General features: G+C 41.4%; 1 protein-coding gene across 1 annotated transcript; it reads right to left on the reverse strand.

Annotated features, from left to right (window-relative positions):
- Window positions 1-1,384: 1,384 nt before the first annotated feature.
- On the reverse strand, window positions 1,385-18,861 carry LOC146385885 (general transcription factor II-I repeat domain-containing protein 2-like). Its single transcript, XM_084930077.1, has 4 exons — window positions 18,598-18,861; window positions 12,288-12,367; window positions 11,957-12,116; window positions 1,385-3,109 (listed from the first exon to the last, which is right to left on the reverse strand). The coding sequence occupies exons 1-4, from the start codon at window positions 18,859-18,861 to the stop codon at window positions 1,385-1,387; spliced, it is 2,229 nt and encodes a 742-aa protein (XP_084786203.1).
- Window positions 18,862-19,696: the final 835 nt, after the last annotated feature.

Here is a 19,696-nt window from a genome sequence, read left to right on the forward strand (position 1 = left end):
TGCTGTCTTTCAGTCCAGCTTTGTCCAGCCACTGGTAGGATTTCTGGATGTCAGCCACTTCCTCTATCTGCCGGTGGTACATACTGTGCAGGGTATGTTACTACTACTTTACTACTCATACAGCTGAGAAAACTTTGGACAATGACTCAGTTTTCATAATTTTAGCTCGTAGAGTAGCTGAGGTGCAGCTGTAATTTGACAGGCTGTATATTTTAATAAGTGTTGATGAATTACAGCCATTTTTATGCTCTATTTTAAACAGAATTTTTTTAGGGTGGTCAATACACCTATTGACACCACTATGTTTTGTTTCCAGCTTTGAACCTGTATTTAGGCCTCCAATTCACCTCTTATGGAGTTTTGCAGTTGTTGTAATTGTGTAAAATTGTTGAGAATTTTTACAATTTCTGTTCTAAAAGTTTTTGAGTTTGAAATGGTCAACTGAAAATGCTCTGTAGTTATTTTAATTTAAAATATGTTTACAGTTTTTTCTGATGGCTTAAGCACATTTTTTGTAACTATTGGCTATTTTTACAAAACTCTACACACAAATAAGAAAACCCTTCACCCAATCAGCAAAACATTGTAGTTTTCTTGTAAAAGCGAATAACCCTTGCTTAACTCTCCACACCTTTGTAAAAATGGTATTTTGGTATCCAACAGTTAACACAAGCCATCATATTAATAAGCACACAATGCACCAACTACACACTGATGGTATGAATGAAAAACACATCTGGCTTTTGCTTTCTCTGTGCACAAGGTAGGCTATGTCAGATTGAGGTCATACTTTTGTCATAGGTCCATAAACATATACGGATCCAAACTTCAAGTACTGGTGTTTATTCACACACATCAAAACAAACACAAGTGTTTATTTCCAAGTCAAAACAAAATTGTAATTTCACTGAGGAAAAAAAAGAAATCAGTCTACATCGTGTCGTCTCTCTGGATCTGGCCACAAAATTTTGTCTACATCACATGCAATGTTGTCCTCTAGTCCAGGGGTGGCCAACCAGTCAGAGACCAAGAGCCACTTTTTTTTTTACTGTGTTACCGCAAAGAGCCACATCATACGCATGGGCACACATGAACATCACCCATCCTTTCCTCCCTCTCTCTCTCTCTCTCTCTCACACACACACACACACACACACAAACAAAAAATACACACATCTCTCCTCAGCCAGATTTATTGTAAATGTCACACACCAACATGATAATGACAGAAATGGACTCCTACAGTACTAAAACCACAGGCCAGTCATTTTCAACAATGAACATTGTGTGCACTGTCTCACACACACAAACTCTCAGTTCAACCAAGTCCACAAACAAAAATATAATAATCTACAATAGCATTTACTTTTACAATGCATGTTGTTTAGTGGGACTTCTGGCATTCCTTGCCTTGAATAATCCTCTTTAAATCTGGCTTGTATTCCGTTGTTGCCACTCGAAGCAATTCTTTCACATGAGTGTCAGTCAGAACAGATCGATGCTTTGATTTCACATGTTTTAGGGTAGAAAACACAGACTCGCAGACGTATGTTGACCCAAACATTGACAGTATCCTAAGCGCAGCCCGTTTGACATTGGGGTATTTTTCCATTGGCACACTTTTCCAGAACTCAATGGTCCCTTCCCTTAAAGCAGGTTTCAATTGGTCCTCTTCACAAAGATCGATCATCTCCAACTCAGCCGCAGCTTCATCTGTGACTAGCGGGACTTTCAAACAGCCGGTCTCTGCATTAAATGGGTCGACGAGGAAAGTAATCTGTGGCCTTTTCAATTGTAGATCATGGAACCGGGTCACGAAGCTTTCATGCAAGTTTTCAATCAGTGTTGCATATCTGGCTCTTTGCCTACTCAGGGCAGCACTGGCGACTTGCCCGCTGGCTTTTAGCAGAGTGAGAAAATGCGTTAAATCTCCCTTTTGAATATGTGTCTTGAACAGCTTCAGTTTGTTGACAAACGCAAACACACTTTGCACCAGGTCAGGCAGCATTTTTAACTTACCCTGCAGGGTCAGGTTCAGTCTGTCCAAGTGACACAGCATGTCGACCAAAAAGGCCAGATCCATAATCCACTTGAGGTCCGAGAGCTCGGGATAGTCCTTGTCCTTCTTTTCCATAAACAGTTTCACGGCATCCAAGAGCTCAAAGAAGCGAGAGAGTACCTGGCCTTTTGACAGCCACCTCACAGTGCAGTGCAGCGGCAGGTCACCTGGAAGCCCTTGGTCCAGCTCAGCGATGAGATTCTTGAATTGCCTGTGGTTAAGCGCATGTGTGCGGATATAGTTGACGATTTCCATCACAGGCTTCATGACGTTATCTAAATTCAATGATTTAGACACGAGTTGCTCCATGTGGATGATGCAGTGGAAATTCCAAAAGTCAGGAATAGTTTGGTCAGCTTTGCACAGCCCCACAAGCCCGTTCACAGATCCCATCATGGCTGGTGCTCCCTCCGTGGCTATTGTAGTTAATTTCGTTATGGGCAGATTTGCTTTTTCAAATGCAGCCATCATGGTTTCTTTCACATCTATGCCACGGGTTCTGTCTTTTAATGGCACAATATCCAGGAGTTCTTCTTTGATCACACAATCGTTTGACACAGACCGTGCAAATATTGCCAACTGAGGCTTGTCTTGTATATCACAACTCTCATCCAATGCGACACTAAAATACTCACATGCTTGAAGGTCAGAGTGCAACTGTGATTCAATAGCCGTGTTAATGTCCGATATTCTGTGTTCAACAGTGTGGCGGGACAGTTGGACGTCTGATACCATGCGTTTTAATTTGTCGTTTTCAGGAGACAAGATTTCAACAACGTCACTGAGGCATTTTTTAACGAACTCCCCTTCATTGTATGGCTTTTTAGCCCATGCAATGTTCCAAGCCAGCTGATAGGATGCGAGCGTTATGGTCTCTGACCGCTTCGTAAATTTTTGGAAAAACTGTATCTGCTTTTCTGCCTGACTTTTCAAAGTGGCCAACTCGTGCTTGCGAAGTTCAGTCCCTTTTGGAAATTCCTGGTCGATGTTAGCATGGAGTGAGCTGAAGTGGCGCTGAAGATTTGAAGCTTTGAAATGCGCTAATGACGTCTGACATATAAGGCAGAATGGCTTGCCATTGCGTTCAACAAAAAAATATAAACTCTCCCACTCTGTTAAAAACGTCCTGTGTTCATCTTCATATTTTCTTTTTGCTGTGCATTTTTTCCTGCCATTTTAAGGGCGAACTTGCTCCTACTGGGAAACTTTGCGGTATTTTCATCTCACACACATGCGCATTTGATGAAAATACCGTATTGAACTCAAGCGAAGCGAACGCGCACATTTTAAAACAACAACATAAAAAAACCCAAAACACAAACACAAACTTTGATATGAACGTAAGAGCCGCATGAAACCAGGCAAAGAGCCGCATGCGGCTCGAGAGCCGCGGGTTGGCCACCCCTGCTCTAGTCAAAGGCACTGGGGAAAATATCTTCTGGAATTTTACATCTATGGTATTGTTGTGTTTCTCATTAGAATATGGCAGTGCTACAAATCTTAGTGCAAAGTGACTGTACTAACCGATTCTCATTTCAAAACGTCCTTATGATGCTTGCTACAGTGTAGCGGCTTGAGTTAGGCTGAACCCGTTGGCCAGCTTCCCTCAGGGTCATTCCATGGTTGATTACATGGTCCACTATTGTAGCTCTGATGTCATCAGCAATTCTATTTCTTACTCTTCTTACACTTCCTCTCCCCCCTCCTCGTCCTCCTCTTGCTCGTCCTTGTTCTTGTCATCCTCTTCATCCTACTTCTTCACCTCCACGTCCTCTTCCTCGGCCTCCTCTACTTCTCACTCTTCCTGCTCCCTCAATTGTACTCCACACACAGAGCTTACCTGTATTATAGTGCTTAGGCTGATTGCAAAGTGAACTAATTATCTAAAAAAGTTTTCACATGTGGCAGTGTGCCAGACAGTTGGCAAAATAGTGTAAATAATAGCCATAAATGTGTATAGTTTTTCTAGGAGTGCGTTGATCATTTGGAAATTGAGTGTAAAGCAGTGAGTTGTGTTTACAGTTCTGCAAAAAGAGTGCTGTGCAGTGGATTGTAGCTACAGGTTTGCAAAGTGTGTGTTACAAAATGGCAAACTGAGTGCAAAGCAGTGTTTGTGCTTTTAGTTTTGCAAACTCAGTGAGTGGTTTTGCTGTAAGTATTAATAGTTTTAGAAATTGTGCTATAAGAATCACAGTTAGGGTTTAAGCATTCAGAAAAAACTGTAAACAGCATCTCCATTTTGGATTTTCACAGGATGTCAAAGCATTTTAGTTGCCAGCCACTGAGCAGTCCCACATTATAGTTATTATATATTTCTGAAAAGTGAAAGTCATGAGGCTGAAAATGGAATTCTAATAAATCGGAATCTGCTTTCATGGTAACAAACATTGTTTGTTCAAGGAACTATTTTAGGGTAGTCTGCTGGAGAGTCCACTAGTAGACAGAATTTGCTCCACCCACCTCAGTGCTTTCTATGTTTAGCGTCATCTGACAAAGTTTTGATGTGCTGATTGTTTTCCCCACAGTCATTTCTGGAATTTCTTCTCTCACTTCCCAGCACTGTGATGGTAAGCCTGCAAATAAATAGGCATTTGTGACTATTTATTTGCAGCTATTTATTTGTAGCCAGATGGCGCACCCAAACTAGCTGAAAGCTAATAAACGTCAAACAAAGATCTAACTAACATTTTATATTATATAAAAGGTTTCAAAAAATGGCTATAGATACATGTGTGTTTATGTTTTAGGTCAGATGTAGAAGCCTTTTGAAGACGCCCTTCTTTGCTCTCAAAGTGGGAGAGATGAGTGGTCCTGTCTTTACTGACTCTGGAGTCCACATCATCTTGACAGGAAGACTTCACATGTTGTAATTTTCTATTTCATCATCAAGCACACACAAAGAAAGTCCTTTATTCCATTTACATTATTGGTGTCCATCACCCTAATAAACAAAGCTTCAAGCCTGCATTGCATTATTATTTTATAAATTGACACTTAAATTGAAAAAGTATTCCATATTATTCTTTATGTTACACTGCTGAAATGATGGGCCAACTCATCTCCCGTGCAACATATTTATTTTTACAGAAAAGCTGTAAAGACAGAAAAATGTCTGATTAATCAGTTCTTTCGCCGCGCGGGCCGTACACTGCCTCTTCACCACTGACACTACTTCTTCTAGTGTCGACAACATTACTTTATACAAGTAACTTATACAGTTCCATATTCATATACACCACTTTGATAAACTGCTTAAATCACACAAATACATTTTACTATATACATGAATAACATAGTGAACTCTCATTACAGTTTTATCTTGTTTTTACTTCTGTTTTAACCTATTTATGAACGTATCTTCTTAACTGTATTTATTAGACTAGATCTCTTTCAAATAAATGTTTTTCTTAACACATTTTTACAGCATTCACTTTTCATGAACTAAACATAAAGCAATTCACATTTTCTCTTATTGTGCAAAACATATATATTGTGACTTTAACCAAAAATACCTGCACCGAGCTCACAGAGTTTCGGTACAGTCTAACACTTGGATCGGCACAGGCTAACAACTGGACCAACTTGGAAATTAGCTCTTTAGCTTAACATTCGCCACACACAAGACATTTATGAATTAATCGCCACTACTGTCGGTCACGTTTAGAACCTCTGTTTTACATTATCAACCACCCAGCTTACCTGTAAAGACAGAAAAATGTCTGATTAATCAGTTCTTTCGGCGCGCAGGCCGTACACTGCCTCTTCACCACTGACACTACTTCTTCTAGTGTAGCGTCAGCTACCGATGCGTACAGGACTGAGCGCCCTCTGCTGGTGGAACTTAAACAACAGTAAAACTGACATTACAGTGGCCTTACTAAAAGAAAATGTCTCTGAGCATCAAATAAAATGGGGGGCTACTATTTTCATGTCTCTGTCTTTAACATAGTGCCACATTTAGGACCATAAGCTCTTATTAACCGTTGAAGCAATCGTGCCAATGAAACAGTTTCATATGACTGAGGTTTAATTTTAAAAAAAATCTTGTTGGTATGTGCATCTCTTCAAAAGGACTACTAACTTTAAGTTTTCCTATAAGATTTTCTGTTTATATTATTTGTGTGCCAAAGCATAATGTTATTGTATTGGAGAACAGATTAAATGATTCTTCTTAAGATAGCAGCGCTCAACAGATAGAGAAAGCTCACTGGTGCCAAATTTTTTAAAACATGTTTTATTTCATAATTGTAACAACTTAATTGTTTTTTTCCATAATTTAGTAAGTTTTAAAAGATGAGTCAGATTTATCACACCTTCTTACAGCTTGAAGGTTAATCATTAGAAGCTCTTAAGCAATTACAAGCAGTAACTGTCTTATCTATTTAAACCCCTGACTTCTGCAATCACTTCTATGGTTAAAAACATAGCTTCACAAATTAAGTCAAGAACACTGTCAAGGAAATGGGACTATCATTGTTAAGGTCTACAATCAAAATAATTATTCATAAATTTGACTGCAAAGGATTTACAGCAAAGTGCAAACCACTGGTTCCACTGAAGAACAAGAAGGCCAAATTAGAATTTGCCAGAAACATCTGAAAGAGTCTGCGCTGTTCTGTGCAAGCCCACGGTGTAGTGACTTGTATGTTGAGTAGCACTGGTTCACTGATTCTACGACAACATGAAGCATCTTGTTGAACAGGTTAAAGATTTGACCTGCAGGCTTATGCACAAATGAGAGAAAAAGAAAGTGAAACTGTGTGACTCAAATTGTCTTATATAATTACTCTTTGAGACAAAACAATGTACGCTTTGTCAGGATGACAGTCTCCAGTGTATCTTTTTAGTTTTAGCAGGAACAGTTTTGATAGTTGAACAGTTTCAATAGGGAAGAAGACTAATCTAGGTGTGCTGGATAACCTCACTTCTCACACTGTGTTAAAACTCACCCTGCAGTGTGCTTAATTTAACTATCACTGCTTTACTAATTTTAATCATAGTAGCTGATGTGTCATCTACTGCCCCTTTTAAGCTGGAACAAAGCTTTCATCCAAGTAAAATTACCTGCAAATATCCACTTCTTGCTTTTTCAACTACAGTTTAACCACATATCCAAGCAATAAATTTGGTGGTATTACTGTTGTTAATAGCTACAATGTCAAATAAAGATCTGCACACCAAGCTAAGTGCTTTTAATTCTTTTGCCAATAAATTGTGAAAGTCGGATGTGAGACATTTACAAAATGAAAGAAATATATATATTACTGTGAAAAACTCACATTTGGGACCATTGCTGTTTTGACATATGTCAGGTTTAAGTGTTTTAGCATAATTGTCAATGCATTTACAATAAATTTAAACTTTAATAAGTCAGACTTGCTGACAAGCACTGCCTGATTTGTGCAAAAATAAAACCACACTGTCATAGTCCCAGATTTGTTGTGATTATTTTGAGTTTTGATTGTGTTTTCTTGTCTTCCCTGTGACTCCCTGCCGTTGCCTTTCTTTGTCATCAGTGTGTTTGTTGAGTCCTCTTCCTGGTTCTTATTTGTAGTTGCTTTCCCTGGCCATTTCTGCCTGTTTCTCAACTTCTCATTTTATTTTCCCAACTTTGTTATCGCCTTCGTGCCATTGTCACTTGTATGTGTGTCAGTTATTCTCAATTTAACAAATGCAATAATAATAATAATAAACTGACATAACATTGGCATGTATGGCTGCCAGTGAACCTGGGACTGGTGGAATTTCAAAAGCAACCCAAAAGTTTCTCAAGGGAAAGTCGTGGACAACAGAGCAGCAACATAACAGTTAAACAAACATGAAGAAAATATCATAGCCAGCATGAAGATTACTAACAGAATACTCAACAGTGCAACTGCAAGCCCACAGTGTATTGACTTGTATATTGAGTGGGAGAGTTTCACTGATTCTACAACAACATGAAGCATCTTGTTGGACAGGTTGAAGATTTAATGAGTTTAACAGACCTACAGGCACACAAGAGTGAAAAAGAAAGTGAAACTGTGTGACTCAAATTCCTTATATAATTACTCTGTGTGACAAAACAGCTTACACCTTTTCAGCATGACAGTTTCAGTGTATCTTCATAGAAGCAGTTTTAGTAGGAACATTTTTGTTAGTTCAGTTTTATTAGTTCAATAATAAAAAATAAAAACAAAATTAGGGGACAAATACATTCAATAGAAATTTAACAAAGTTTCAGATACCTACTTACATTAGCGTTCTTATAAAGTTCTTTTGAAGTGATACAGGTCACATCTGCATGTAAAGGATAAAGGTCACTCTTTCGAGGATGCCAATGTTCACATTTTGGACAGAGAAGACATATGTTTTGAAAGAGGAGTAAAAGAAGCCATTTATGTCCACACTGAACAACCATCTTTGAAACGAGGGGGTAGCGTACGACACCAACTGTCCACCACCTATAATCCAGTTTTGAGATCCCTTCCCAGATGCCTCAACGCCCACTCAGACCATGTGTCAGCTCATCTCAATAAGTCACATGACAGAGTGAGGCAAGGTCTTGTAGGTTTCAGCTAAAACTGTTGCGGTACTGGGTCTGTGACCCAGTGTTTTGCTTGTTGATTAATTTATATTCTTTGATTTAATGTTATTCATGGTTTTGGCTCTCCTTATTGTTATCCATGTGTTATATTCTTAGTGCCTAGTCTTTAGGTTTCTGTTACTATGTTTAGTCACGCTTGTCTCCATATTCCCTCTTTCTCTTGGTTCCTGTTTTACTTTGAAAGTCTCGTGTCCCATGCACAGTGTTTTCAGTTTTGCTTCCTCCCTGTGTCGTTTTGTCTTATTAGTCCCAGCTGTGGTTCCCTCCTTTTCCCCCCCCCCCATCCCCTCGTTGCTCCCTTTTGTATTTAAGCCCTGTGTTTTCCTCTGTCCGTTGTCGCTTTGTATTACCCCATGTTGCTGTGTGTTCAGGTGTTAGTGTTACTGTGTGTTATCTCTGAGCTTCTCGTTTCCCTCTCACTATTCCTACCTCCTAGTGTCTTGTTTTGGTCCCAGTCTCTAGTTTTCAGTATGTAGTGTTTAGTGGTTGGTTCTTGCATGCACAGCAATAAAGCTGCCTCCTTGAGTTTACTTTTCCATTTACAAGTCATGCAATTTAGGTCCTTCATTCTGCCTGCTGTATCACTGACCTTGACAGAAACCTCTGCTGATAATAACCTACACCCATTTTCACACCTTGGCTCGTGTGATTAGGCACCCAATCAACAGTGGGTCAACGACCCTCTTAAGGGACCACTCCCAATAGGGCTTAAAATCTGTGACTCTTCTCCCACCTGGTCATAAGATACAAAAAGCTTCTCGGATGCACTGCAAAAAAAAGGATTTTCAAGAAAACAAAAAAAAAAAAAAAAAAAACACAACAACCACACACACACACAAACAAAACCCTTGTTTCTTGTTTGTCTGAAAAGAAAACACAGGCAGAGGCATGGCAAATCAATTTCATAAAAAAAGTTTATTAAAATAACTACAAATAATATAGAGCTGAAGAAAAGAAAATTAGGGGGCAGGACTTGCAGTACATAACCTTTAATTAAAACACTTTAGTAACAAACATTGCTTAAAAGAATGAGATTCACTGCCACCATGTTGCTCTAGTTAAAAAAAAAAAAAAAAAAAAAAAAAAAAAGCACTTCAGTAAAATAGTTAAGCAATATGGCTACGAAAGGAATGAGTGCCAAATGCCAGGAGTCACTGAGTAGGCCACAGCTGCTCCTTATAACCAGCTTCTGATTAGACAGCTAAGGGAAGAGTAAATGTTCATGCTGCGTTCACAGACACCATGCATGAACAGAACATCTCCTACAAAATCTAATCCACTATACAAGTTGTGACATCATGACCAGAGCCTGAAACGATGCAGGGGCGTTAGTGAGTCCAAATGGCATGACCAGGTACTCAAAATATCTGAGGTGAATGTTAAAGTCCATTTTCCATTCCCCTTCCTTATCCTGACTAGATGTTATGAGTTCTGTAAATCAGGTTTGAGTTACTACAAGGACCCACGGTGTTCACCAAAGGCTGAAGACAACAGCAGCAGGGGCTACTTGTTTTTAACAGTGATCTTGTTTAGCCCTTGAAAGTCAATACAGAGATTGAGAGGCTTGTCTTTCTTCTCTATATGGAAGCCAACACTGAATGGGAAGTGGACGGACAAATGATCCCAGCGGCCAGGGAGTCTGTAATGCAACATTTCATAATCTCCCTCTCTGGCTTAGAGAGGCTGTACAGACTAGTGGGTAGTGGGGCCCCAGGAAGCAAATGAATCCCACAGTTGAAAGGATGATGAGGTGGGAGACAGAGAGCCAAGTATTAGCTAAACACTTTAGCTAAAACACGGTAGACACCAAGATGGAGGTTAGGTCAGGTGGTTCAGCTGGTTCGATCGGAGCGATGGTTTAGACACAAGGTGTGACTGACCACAGACAGTTTTTGCAACACCATAGGCTCCATCTGGAAATACAGCCCTTGGACCAGTTGATTTGCAAATTGTGTCTACTTAGCCACAGATAACCAAAAACTAAGGGAGTACCTGGAGCATCAAAGAAGAACAGACTACTCTCTTCTACATGACTTCCTTCTAGAGAGAGCTGGATAGCCTGAGAATGATGGGTGATATCAGAGAGTCTGGTTCCTTTTAAGGCAGCGACTTGCAATGGCTTGGTCAAAGGAATTAAAGGTTGAGGTTCTTAGCCAAAGACTGGTCAATGAAATGTTTCTCTGCTTCTGAGTCAATTAAGGTGTGAGTATGAGTGTTGAGAATTAATTTTGGCGAGCACAAGAGTCAGGGTAGGGAAGAATTAAGGACTGTGCCCGTCAGTATCCCTACAGTTACCGAGGGGAATGACCTTTTGGCTGTGAGAGACAGTCGTCAACATAATGGCCTTTTTGTACACAATTGAAACACTCCTCGGCCAGCAGACATCTCCTCCTGTCTGGGGGCAAAAGCTAGGCTCAGCCGAGCTGCATGGGCTGCTCTTTTTCATCTGCTGGTTCGCTTCCTCCTGGACTCCGTTCCCCTGAAGTGGCTCGAACGCTCGATGAGAATCCCCCACTAGGCTGCTGTTAGCCGTAGTTTGGTTTGCCATATTCATGCATGTGGTCATCCATTCTAATGCACATGGACATTAGAGAACTAGGTAATTTCTTGACAGTTAACTCACGACTTAAGACGTGAGTTAGGCTATGAAGTAAAAGCCCCCAAAGGGCTTTCTCCTCCTTCCCTGTCTCCCAATCGAATCCAAAAACCAATGGAGAAGTCAGATATGCGCCTCTTACCTTGCTTGAGAGTAAACATCTTGTGTGCTGCTGCGTCGGGTTACAAGCTTTATCAAGAACACAGTGGAATTTTGTTAGAAAATCATCATATGACTAGTCAGGGTGAGCTTTTAATACCGCTTGTGCTCATTTTATTGGCATCCAGTCAGTAGCTCCACCATGAAGGAAATCTTTTCACTGTCGGATGAATAGTGCGTGCTGTGCTGGTGAAAAACAAGTGGAAATTGGGCAAGAAATCCTCCACTCGTATCTAACTCAGGGGTCCCCAACCTTTTTTGCGCCACGGACCAGTTTATGCCCGACATTATTTTCATGGACCGGCCTTTAAGGTGTCGTGGATAAATACAACAAAATAAAACTAGTACCGGTACCGAAAAAAAAAGAAGATTTATTCACGTGAAAAGACCCAGGAAAACCGAGTTAATAAAAACGATAACAAAATAACGCTGAAAACCGATAAAAACCCTGAAAACCATACATTTCACACCTGAGCCTCAACTCTCGCGGCCCGGTACCAAACGACTCACGGACCGGTACGAGGCCCGGGGGTTGGGGACCGCTGATTTAACTCACCTGCAAACTTCTCTGGGGTAGGAAGATGGCTGGCGGCAACGACGGCACTGAGACGGAGGAGCTGGATAGTGTAGTGGTAAGACTATACACCTTTGGAACCGGATTCGCAAGTTTGATTCCCACTCGGTGTCCAGAAAGGGTCCTGGCTAGACCCCCCATGCTAAAAAAAAACAAACAAAAAAAAACAACAACACAACAAGCCCAATGCGGTTACATCTACTGCCTGTCCGCAGCTCAGACACGAGCACTCACACTTCCACTACATGTTGTACTCTGTGTATGTGACAAATAAAGGTTGTTGTTGTTTAGGGTGTGCGGGCCTGTAACATACCTTTCATTTCCATGAAGCAGCAAGCTCTGTTCCTTGGAAATGTGCTGGAGCATTCTTTCGTGGCGCTCTAGTTGGTCCCCCTGCAGCGACAGAAGGCACTGAACAGGGCTGGGTCTGTATCTGGCTGGATTGTTTGGTCAGGTTTACAGGAAAACAGGACCCGAACACAGGACGTCCTGAGGTCCAAAGAGGTTTCTTCCGTGGCGATTTCCCAACTCCTGTGCAGTAAATTCTTCTCATAATCTGTGGTCATATATACAACTCCTTCAACAATATTGACAAACATGCTCGGCTCCCTCCACCCAATCTCCCTTCAGGTTTCCTGACAAAACAAGACGCAATGGTTAGTAACTTCTCACCGACAGACCGCTTCACCTGAGAAAGCTGGAGTTTACTGACTGTGTCACTCAACGATCCAGTACTGACTGAAGCTCAGCAACTCAGTTAAAGAGTAAAACGAGAATGTGACGAGAATCATCAGCCGCAGCTGAGTAAGATTACCGGTAGGTGTGTCTAGCTTTAGGGTGGGAAAACTCTCCAGATCCTGGGTTGCACATAGAGACAGATAAGCTTGAAACTGAACCCTGCGTAGCCAGTTACCAAGATCACGTGAAGTACCCTCTCAAGATCTACTAGATGATGTGAATGCAGCACTACCTACTGCGACCATCACCAAGACCAATCAGCTGATCTACACAGCATTACTCAGTGAAATGCCTGGCTACAAGATGAACAGCCACAAAGGAACAGTACCCTCCATGGAGAAGGAGGCTAGAGGCCAAGATCAAGGGGGGAGAGAAGTTAGCCACCTGGTTGCAGAAAGGTGCAATGAAGAAGGTGCCTAAGAAGTACAGCAAGCTGTCAAGACCTCAGAAATTGAGAAACAAAAACACACAGCCTTGGTCAGCCACTTGAAGAGGTACACCAGAGAAATAGAAGGCAGGAGAATAAACCAGCTGTTCTCCACAGAACCATCCAAGATGTATTCACAGTGGCAGGGGAACAATATGAGAACAGCTCCACCAAGGCTGGAAACGGAGCAATACATGAAGAGCATATTGGAGAGGGATACAAGCCATAATGGCAATGCTCAGTGGCTAGTGGATCTAAGAGCAGATCACAGCAACTTTCCTGAAAAGGGACCAGTAACCATCACAGTGGCAGACATCTAAGAAAGAGTCTCCAATATGAAGAGTCAGACAGCACCCGGTCCCAACATGATTTATGCCTACTGGCTGAAGAAGCTAACTCCACTCCACGAGTGTCTGGCAGTACAAATGAACCAGCTGCTAGTCAATGAGAGACACCCAGAATGGCTAACTGAAGGCCAGACAGTCCTGATCCCTAAGGACTCCCAGAAGGTACCAGTACCATCTAACTATCGGCCAATTAATGAAACACCGGCTCCCTAATTTTGTAGTTAGATTGTTACACTCAGATCCTAACAGACATAAAAAGGGAGAAGCCCCCTTCTCTGAGGAATAACCAGACTCAGATGTACAAGGAAGTACAAAACTCCAAAATCTCCCAAATCCAGACTCAAGCACAAAAAAGGCAAAAACTAGGTCAGAGATGCAGGACCATGACATTGACTAAGAAAGCTCTCAAATGAAATTTTACTACATTTGATCTTATATTTTTTTGCTGAATGCTGATTGTCATTGTCTTTAGAGCTACAAAGATGCACACTGAATAAATAAAACCACAAAGAAAAAAAAAATAACAGCGCTTGCAGCACGTCCCCTCACACTTCCTGTCCTTTATATTTCCTTACCTGGATGATTGAGCATGCATTAAGACATTCCTGTCTTATATCTTAGGCAAAACAGGTTAAAGCCACCCCAAGCACTGTCATCTCAGCAGTGAGAAAAGCCTGATAGCTCTGCTTTAAACAAAATGTAGCACAGACTGAAGTTAAAAAAACACTTGGTGTTAAAGTGAATTGTTAAATGTTGTCATTTTTATGCTTACCATCTCTACATTGTTTCAAACTGTGTGATCAAAGACATTCCTTTGTCCCCCTCCCCAGCCTGTCGAGGTTGTGGGGGGGCTGTAGTGTTTTATCACTGAGACATCCCATGTGAAGGTTCTGTTTGTTGTTTGGTAAACTTCCTGCCCTTTTATGGCTTCACCGGTGTGTTGTGCATGGTGAACCAATACAGGATGCCATGTCATGCCAGCGCATATTAGGAATGGCATAGGCACCGATCGGTTTTCTATCGCCCATTTGCTGGGGGGAGTCGTCCGTTTGCGAGGTGCGCCTGCTGCTTGCGGCACAGGGAGGAGAGGGCGGGGCGGCGGGGGATTCTCTGGCTGGCTGGAGCAGCATCTAATAACCAACTCGCAAAATAAAACAAAATAAAAACAAACCAACAAAAACGAAAACACCAGACATTATGATACAGACTTATAATTTGCACCAATGTTTTTTCAAAATTCTATACGTGAAAAGTGAGCGCGAGAGCCCTCGGTGCACCTGCTCGCTGCTGAAGTCAAAGTAAACTTTATTGTCATCTCCGCTACATACAGTCCAGTATATAGAGAGACGAGACGACGAGGCTCCAGTTACAGCAGTGCAAGAAAACAAACAATAAATATAAGAAGAGTAAGAACATAAATATACACTTTAGGACCAGGGGTAAAGGGATCAATAACAATTAAAAATTTATAATTTACAGTTTGATGATGTCTCACACACAACCCGTCGAAAGGGGAGGGGGGGGGGCTGCTTCCAAATAGAGCACATTTCATTCATAATGTTGTAAATCCAAGCCCATTATGTATTCATGATTTGAATCCTGGGTTGTGTGAAATCCCAGAAATAAACCCTAGACAAAGCGAATCTGTGAACTAAGGTGTAGGTCTATCAGGTTATGTTGTGGTGATCCTCGAGTTGGGGGAGGGGTGTTCATACTGGAGTCCAAAATTAAAACCAATGGAAGATGGACAAGAAAAGTTCAAAGCCATCAGGTGCTCAGTTTAGAAAAAAGAGAAAAGAAGAGGAGGAGAAATGAGCAAAAGATACAGGTAAGCAGATGTGTGATTGGATAATGGCAGGTCATGTATCCTGAAACAACCAGAATCAGAATACTTTATTAATCCCTAAGGAAATAATGTGGATTACAGTTGCTCCAAGAAGAAACGGTAAAAATAGTAACAGTAACAGACTAAACTCCAAACAATACATTATGTTACAGATTTTAATATTAATTAGTCATTGTCAATTGTTGATTTGTCCTGTTCTCATTGTATGACGAATTATGATGGACCGTTTGGTAGCCATTTGCATACTATGCATACTCTCTCTCTCTTCATATGTGTGTGTGTGTGTTTCTCTGGTGAAATTCAGAGAGAGTGTTCACACACTTTTGTAACCATAGGGGGGGTTTACGGTGGGAGGTGCTTGTGTAAACTGTTGTGTGTGTTGTAACTGTATTTTCAATAAAAGGCAATGAGCAGAGGCCTAAGTCGGGGTCATTTTGTGATAGGATTCGAAGTGCGTTCCTGAGATACCGACGGGGCCTCCCTTGTGCAAGTACAAACAATCGATCACTGATTGTCTTGCTTTCTTCATGAGGAATAAGTTTATAAACTAGCGGGGCCTGTGGAAGCGCAGACCCAACACTTGGTAAGCTGCTAGCATATGAGTTCAGTCATGTGGCCTCATCCAAAAGCACACAATGTTCTGGTTATCTGCATTATTTTGTTCATTGTCTTGTAATTCAAACAATAAAGGGATAACTAGACAACTAGAAAGATTCTTGACTGACATGTAAACTCGTTTTCTTTCTGAATGGTCTAGTAGCAGTACAGTGCGTATTGTTGTGTAAGGATGTCATTCATCACCTTTTACAGTAACTTCCTGTTTTCTTCAAACTCCCAACATCTTGAATGCCTGAGATTTCAGATAAATGAAGCACTGTTCTTGCCTGTCCAGATTCCATTTGCATTTATGATGTGACTTTCAGTCCTAATGACACTGTTTTGGTATATTCAGAGAGAGGGTTTTAACCACAGCACAAAGTTTATTAATTTAAGAGGATTGCTTCGTAGCTATCTGTTCTCTGGAGTTATTATCGGTTTTCTACAGAACTTGTGTTGTGATTTGCATAAATATATAGTTGCATTGTAGCTTTCAACAAAAAGTAATGGATTAATGTACACTTTATTGATCCCCGTGGGGGAAATTCCCCTCTCCATTCACTCAGTGAAGCAGTGGGCAGCCGATTGAGATACTATAAATTCTTTTTCCACTCTCAGTTTCCCAAAGAACAAATGTTGAGCCCCTAGCTAGTGTATTGGAGGCTAAAGCTTAATCTAATCTAGATCTAAAGCATAGTAAGTTCAAAGGCTTGCCTCTCTATCACTGCTTATGACAAAATCTTAGTATAAACTTTGCCATTGCTTTATTTTATCATAATTTTCAGAGGGCAATGTATTTGGACTCCACACCAAAAAATGTCTTTTCATGCCTTCATCTACAGTTAGGGTCATAATTTGTTGGACAAAAAAACAGTTTGTCTTGTTTTGCCTGCAGTGCAGACTTTCAGCTTTAATTCAAAGGATTTTTTAAAAAAGTATTACATTAAAAGTTCAGTAATAACGGCCATTTGTATACGTACTCCTCAATTTTCAGACTCAACATTATGTGGATAAGTGGACAGTAAAACAGGTTCATGGACAGGTGGGGCTTGTTCCCTTGTTACTCAATGATAAATGACAGTTTTATACCTTTTTACTGTAATTTTAAATATGAGGCCCAAAGAGACATCAGTGTGTGACCATGTTTGACATTGGCTCTACCATGGACATATATGGCTGCCAGTGTAATGAGATTGATGATTTTACTGCTGATTTACTACTGCTACCAGGATGGCTCTGAAGCATGCAGAGCCATACTGTCAGCTGAGATTCAGCCAAATACAGCAAAACTGAAGCAAGGTTAATCTTTAAGGCTAAACTTCCAGTGGTTCATCAGACAACCAATAATATGCCTGACAATAAGATGACTGTAAAATGGCAGAAAAGATTGACAACTTCTCTTCTGTCACACGTCACTGTGAACCTGCTCTTGATGATGGACACCTTGAAATGTAAATAATAGGTTAATGTGCGCTCGAGAAAAAAATGCGTCAATGCAAGTTTGTTCCCTGCCTAAAACAACTTCCGTTTTCTGTTTTGCTGTTGGTTTCTGCTTTTGAATGTATTGTAAATCTTTTCATGCTAAATAAGAAGAAAACATGGAGTATACACCTGCACACACACACATACTGTTTTTATTATTATTCAGCAGATGCATTTATTAAAACAAAGAGACTGACATATATTCAGTATTACATTATTCTTATTATTATTTGTGTATGTATTATTTTAATGGTTTAAGCTGAAATAATTTAAAGTATTAAAGTAGTATTTAGGCTAAAGTTGATCATCCATCCATCCATTTTCTTCTGCTTATCTGGAGCAGGGACAGCAGCCTAAGTAGAGAAGCCCAGACCTCTCTGTCCCTGGTCACCTCCTCCAGCTTGTCCAGGGGAACACCCAGGCATTCCGAGACCAGCCGAGAGATATGATCTCTCCAGTCCTGGGTCTTCCCTGGGGCCTCCTCCCGGTGGGACATGCCCAGAAGACCTCACCCAGGAGGCGCCCAGGAGGCATCTTTGTCAGATGCCCGAACCACCTCAACTGGCTTCTTTTGATGTGGAGGAGCAGCGGCTCTACTCTGAGCCCGTCCTGGATGGCCGAACTCCTCACCCTATCTCTAAGGGAAAGTCAATCTCCCACTCACCTCACTCGTGAGCAAGACCCTGAGATACCAAGGTATCTGAGGTTTGACTAACAGACAGACTCTCCTTTCCAGCATGTTGGCATAAACTTTCCCGGGGAGGCTGAAGAGTGTAATTCCCCCATAGTTATAACATCCCCCTCCTCAAATATGGGAACCATCACCCTGGTCTGCCAATCCAAAGGTACCGTTTCTGATCTCCTCACAACATTGCAGAGGCGTGTCAAGCAATACAGCATTACAACATCCAGAGCACTCAGTCTTCCCAAAAGAATGTAACTCCCCTGGCAGTTCAGAGTTTTATATGAGACTGTGCAATATCTAACCGATTAAAACTGGTGGGGAGAAGCTGCTTGTTTTGTAGGCACTGAGCTAAGAGGTGGCTGTGACTGACATCAGGTGCAAGTTTTCGTGTCTACAGCTGCCCATGCACATTTCTTTATACTGGTATAGCTGCAGGTTTCTAAGTAATTATTCAATCAGTAAGAAACTAAAGTTTCTATTAATCCCAAATTAAAATCAAACCCAACACTCTCCAAAGTCCGACCACATCAGAGTTTTTGCTTTAGCCTCTGCCCGAGCTGCGTTCCACTTGACCTGTTGGTAATTATTGGCTGCCTCCGAAGTCCCACAGGCTAACCAAGCCCGATAGGACTCTTTCTTCAGCTTGAAGGTTCCCTTCAAATCTGGTGTCCAACATCTGGTTCGGGTATTACCACCATGACAGGCACCAACCACCTTGCAGCCGCAGCTCAATCCAGCAGCTTTAGCAATGGAGGTGCTGAACATGGTCTATTCAGACTTAATATCCCCCAGTCTCCCTTGGAATGCTGCCAAAGCTTTGCCGGAGGTGGGAGTATGCTGCAATAGGCATAGGCTGCTGGGGGACTCCCATGATGCATTGAGTTTTTCCTTTCCAGTCACCTATTTCACTCACTATGTGCTAATACACCTCTCTGCATTGAATTGTACCTGATATTAATCTCTGTCTCTCTTCCACAACATGTCTTTATCCTGTTTTCCTTCTCTCACCCTAACCAGTCGCCACCCGTCCTTGGGCCTGGTTCTGCCGGAGGTCTCTTCCTGTTAAAGGGGAGTTTTTCCTTCCCACTGTCGCCACGATCTTGATCGTGGCTCAAGAGTTGGCAGTTCGTCTTGTAATTGGAAGGTTGCTGGTTCGAGCCCCAGCTCCAACAGTCGTTGTGTCCTTGGGCAAGACACTTCACCCGTTGCCTACTGGTCGCGCCAGTGTCCGGCAGCCTCGTCTCTGTCAGTGCGCTCCAGGGCAGCTGTGGCTACAATGTAGCTTGCCATCACCAGTGTGTGGATGACTGAATGTAGTGTAAAGTGCTTTGGGGTCCTTAGGGACTAAGTAAAGCGCTATACAAATACAGGCCATTTACCATTTTTACCATTTACCATGCCAAAGTGCTTGCTCATAGGGGGTCATATGATTGTTGGGTTTTTCCTCTGTATCTATTATTGTAGGATCTACTGTACAATATAAAGCACCTTGAGGCGACTATTGTTGTGATTTGGTGCTATATAAATAAAATTGAATTGAATTGAATTGAATTATAGATCTACCCCATACCTCTCAATCTCACACACCAAGTCAGGCTCC

This window comes from Perissodus microlepis, chromosome 6 (genome assembly GCF_051167445.1).
Source record: "Perissodus microlepis isolate ML-2025 ecotype Zambia chromosome 6, ASM5116744v1, whole genome shotgun sequence".
Classification (NCBI taxonomy): Eukaryota; Metazoa; Chordata; class Actinopteri; order Cichliformes; family Cichlidae; genus Perissodus; species Perissodus microlepis.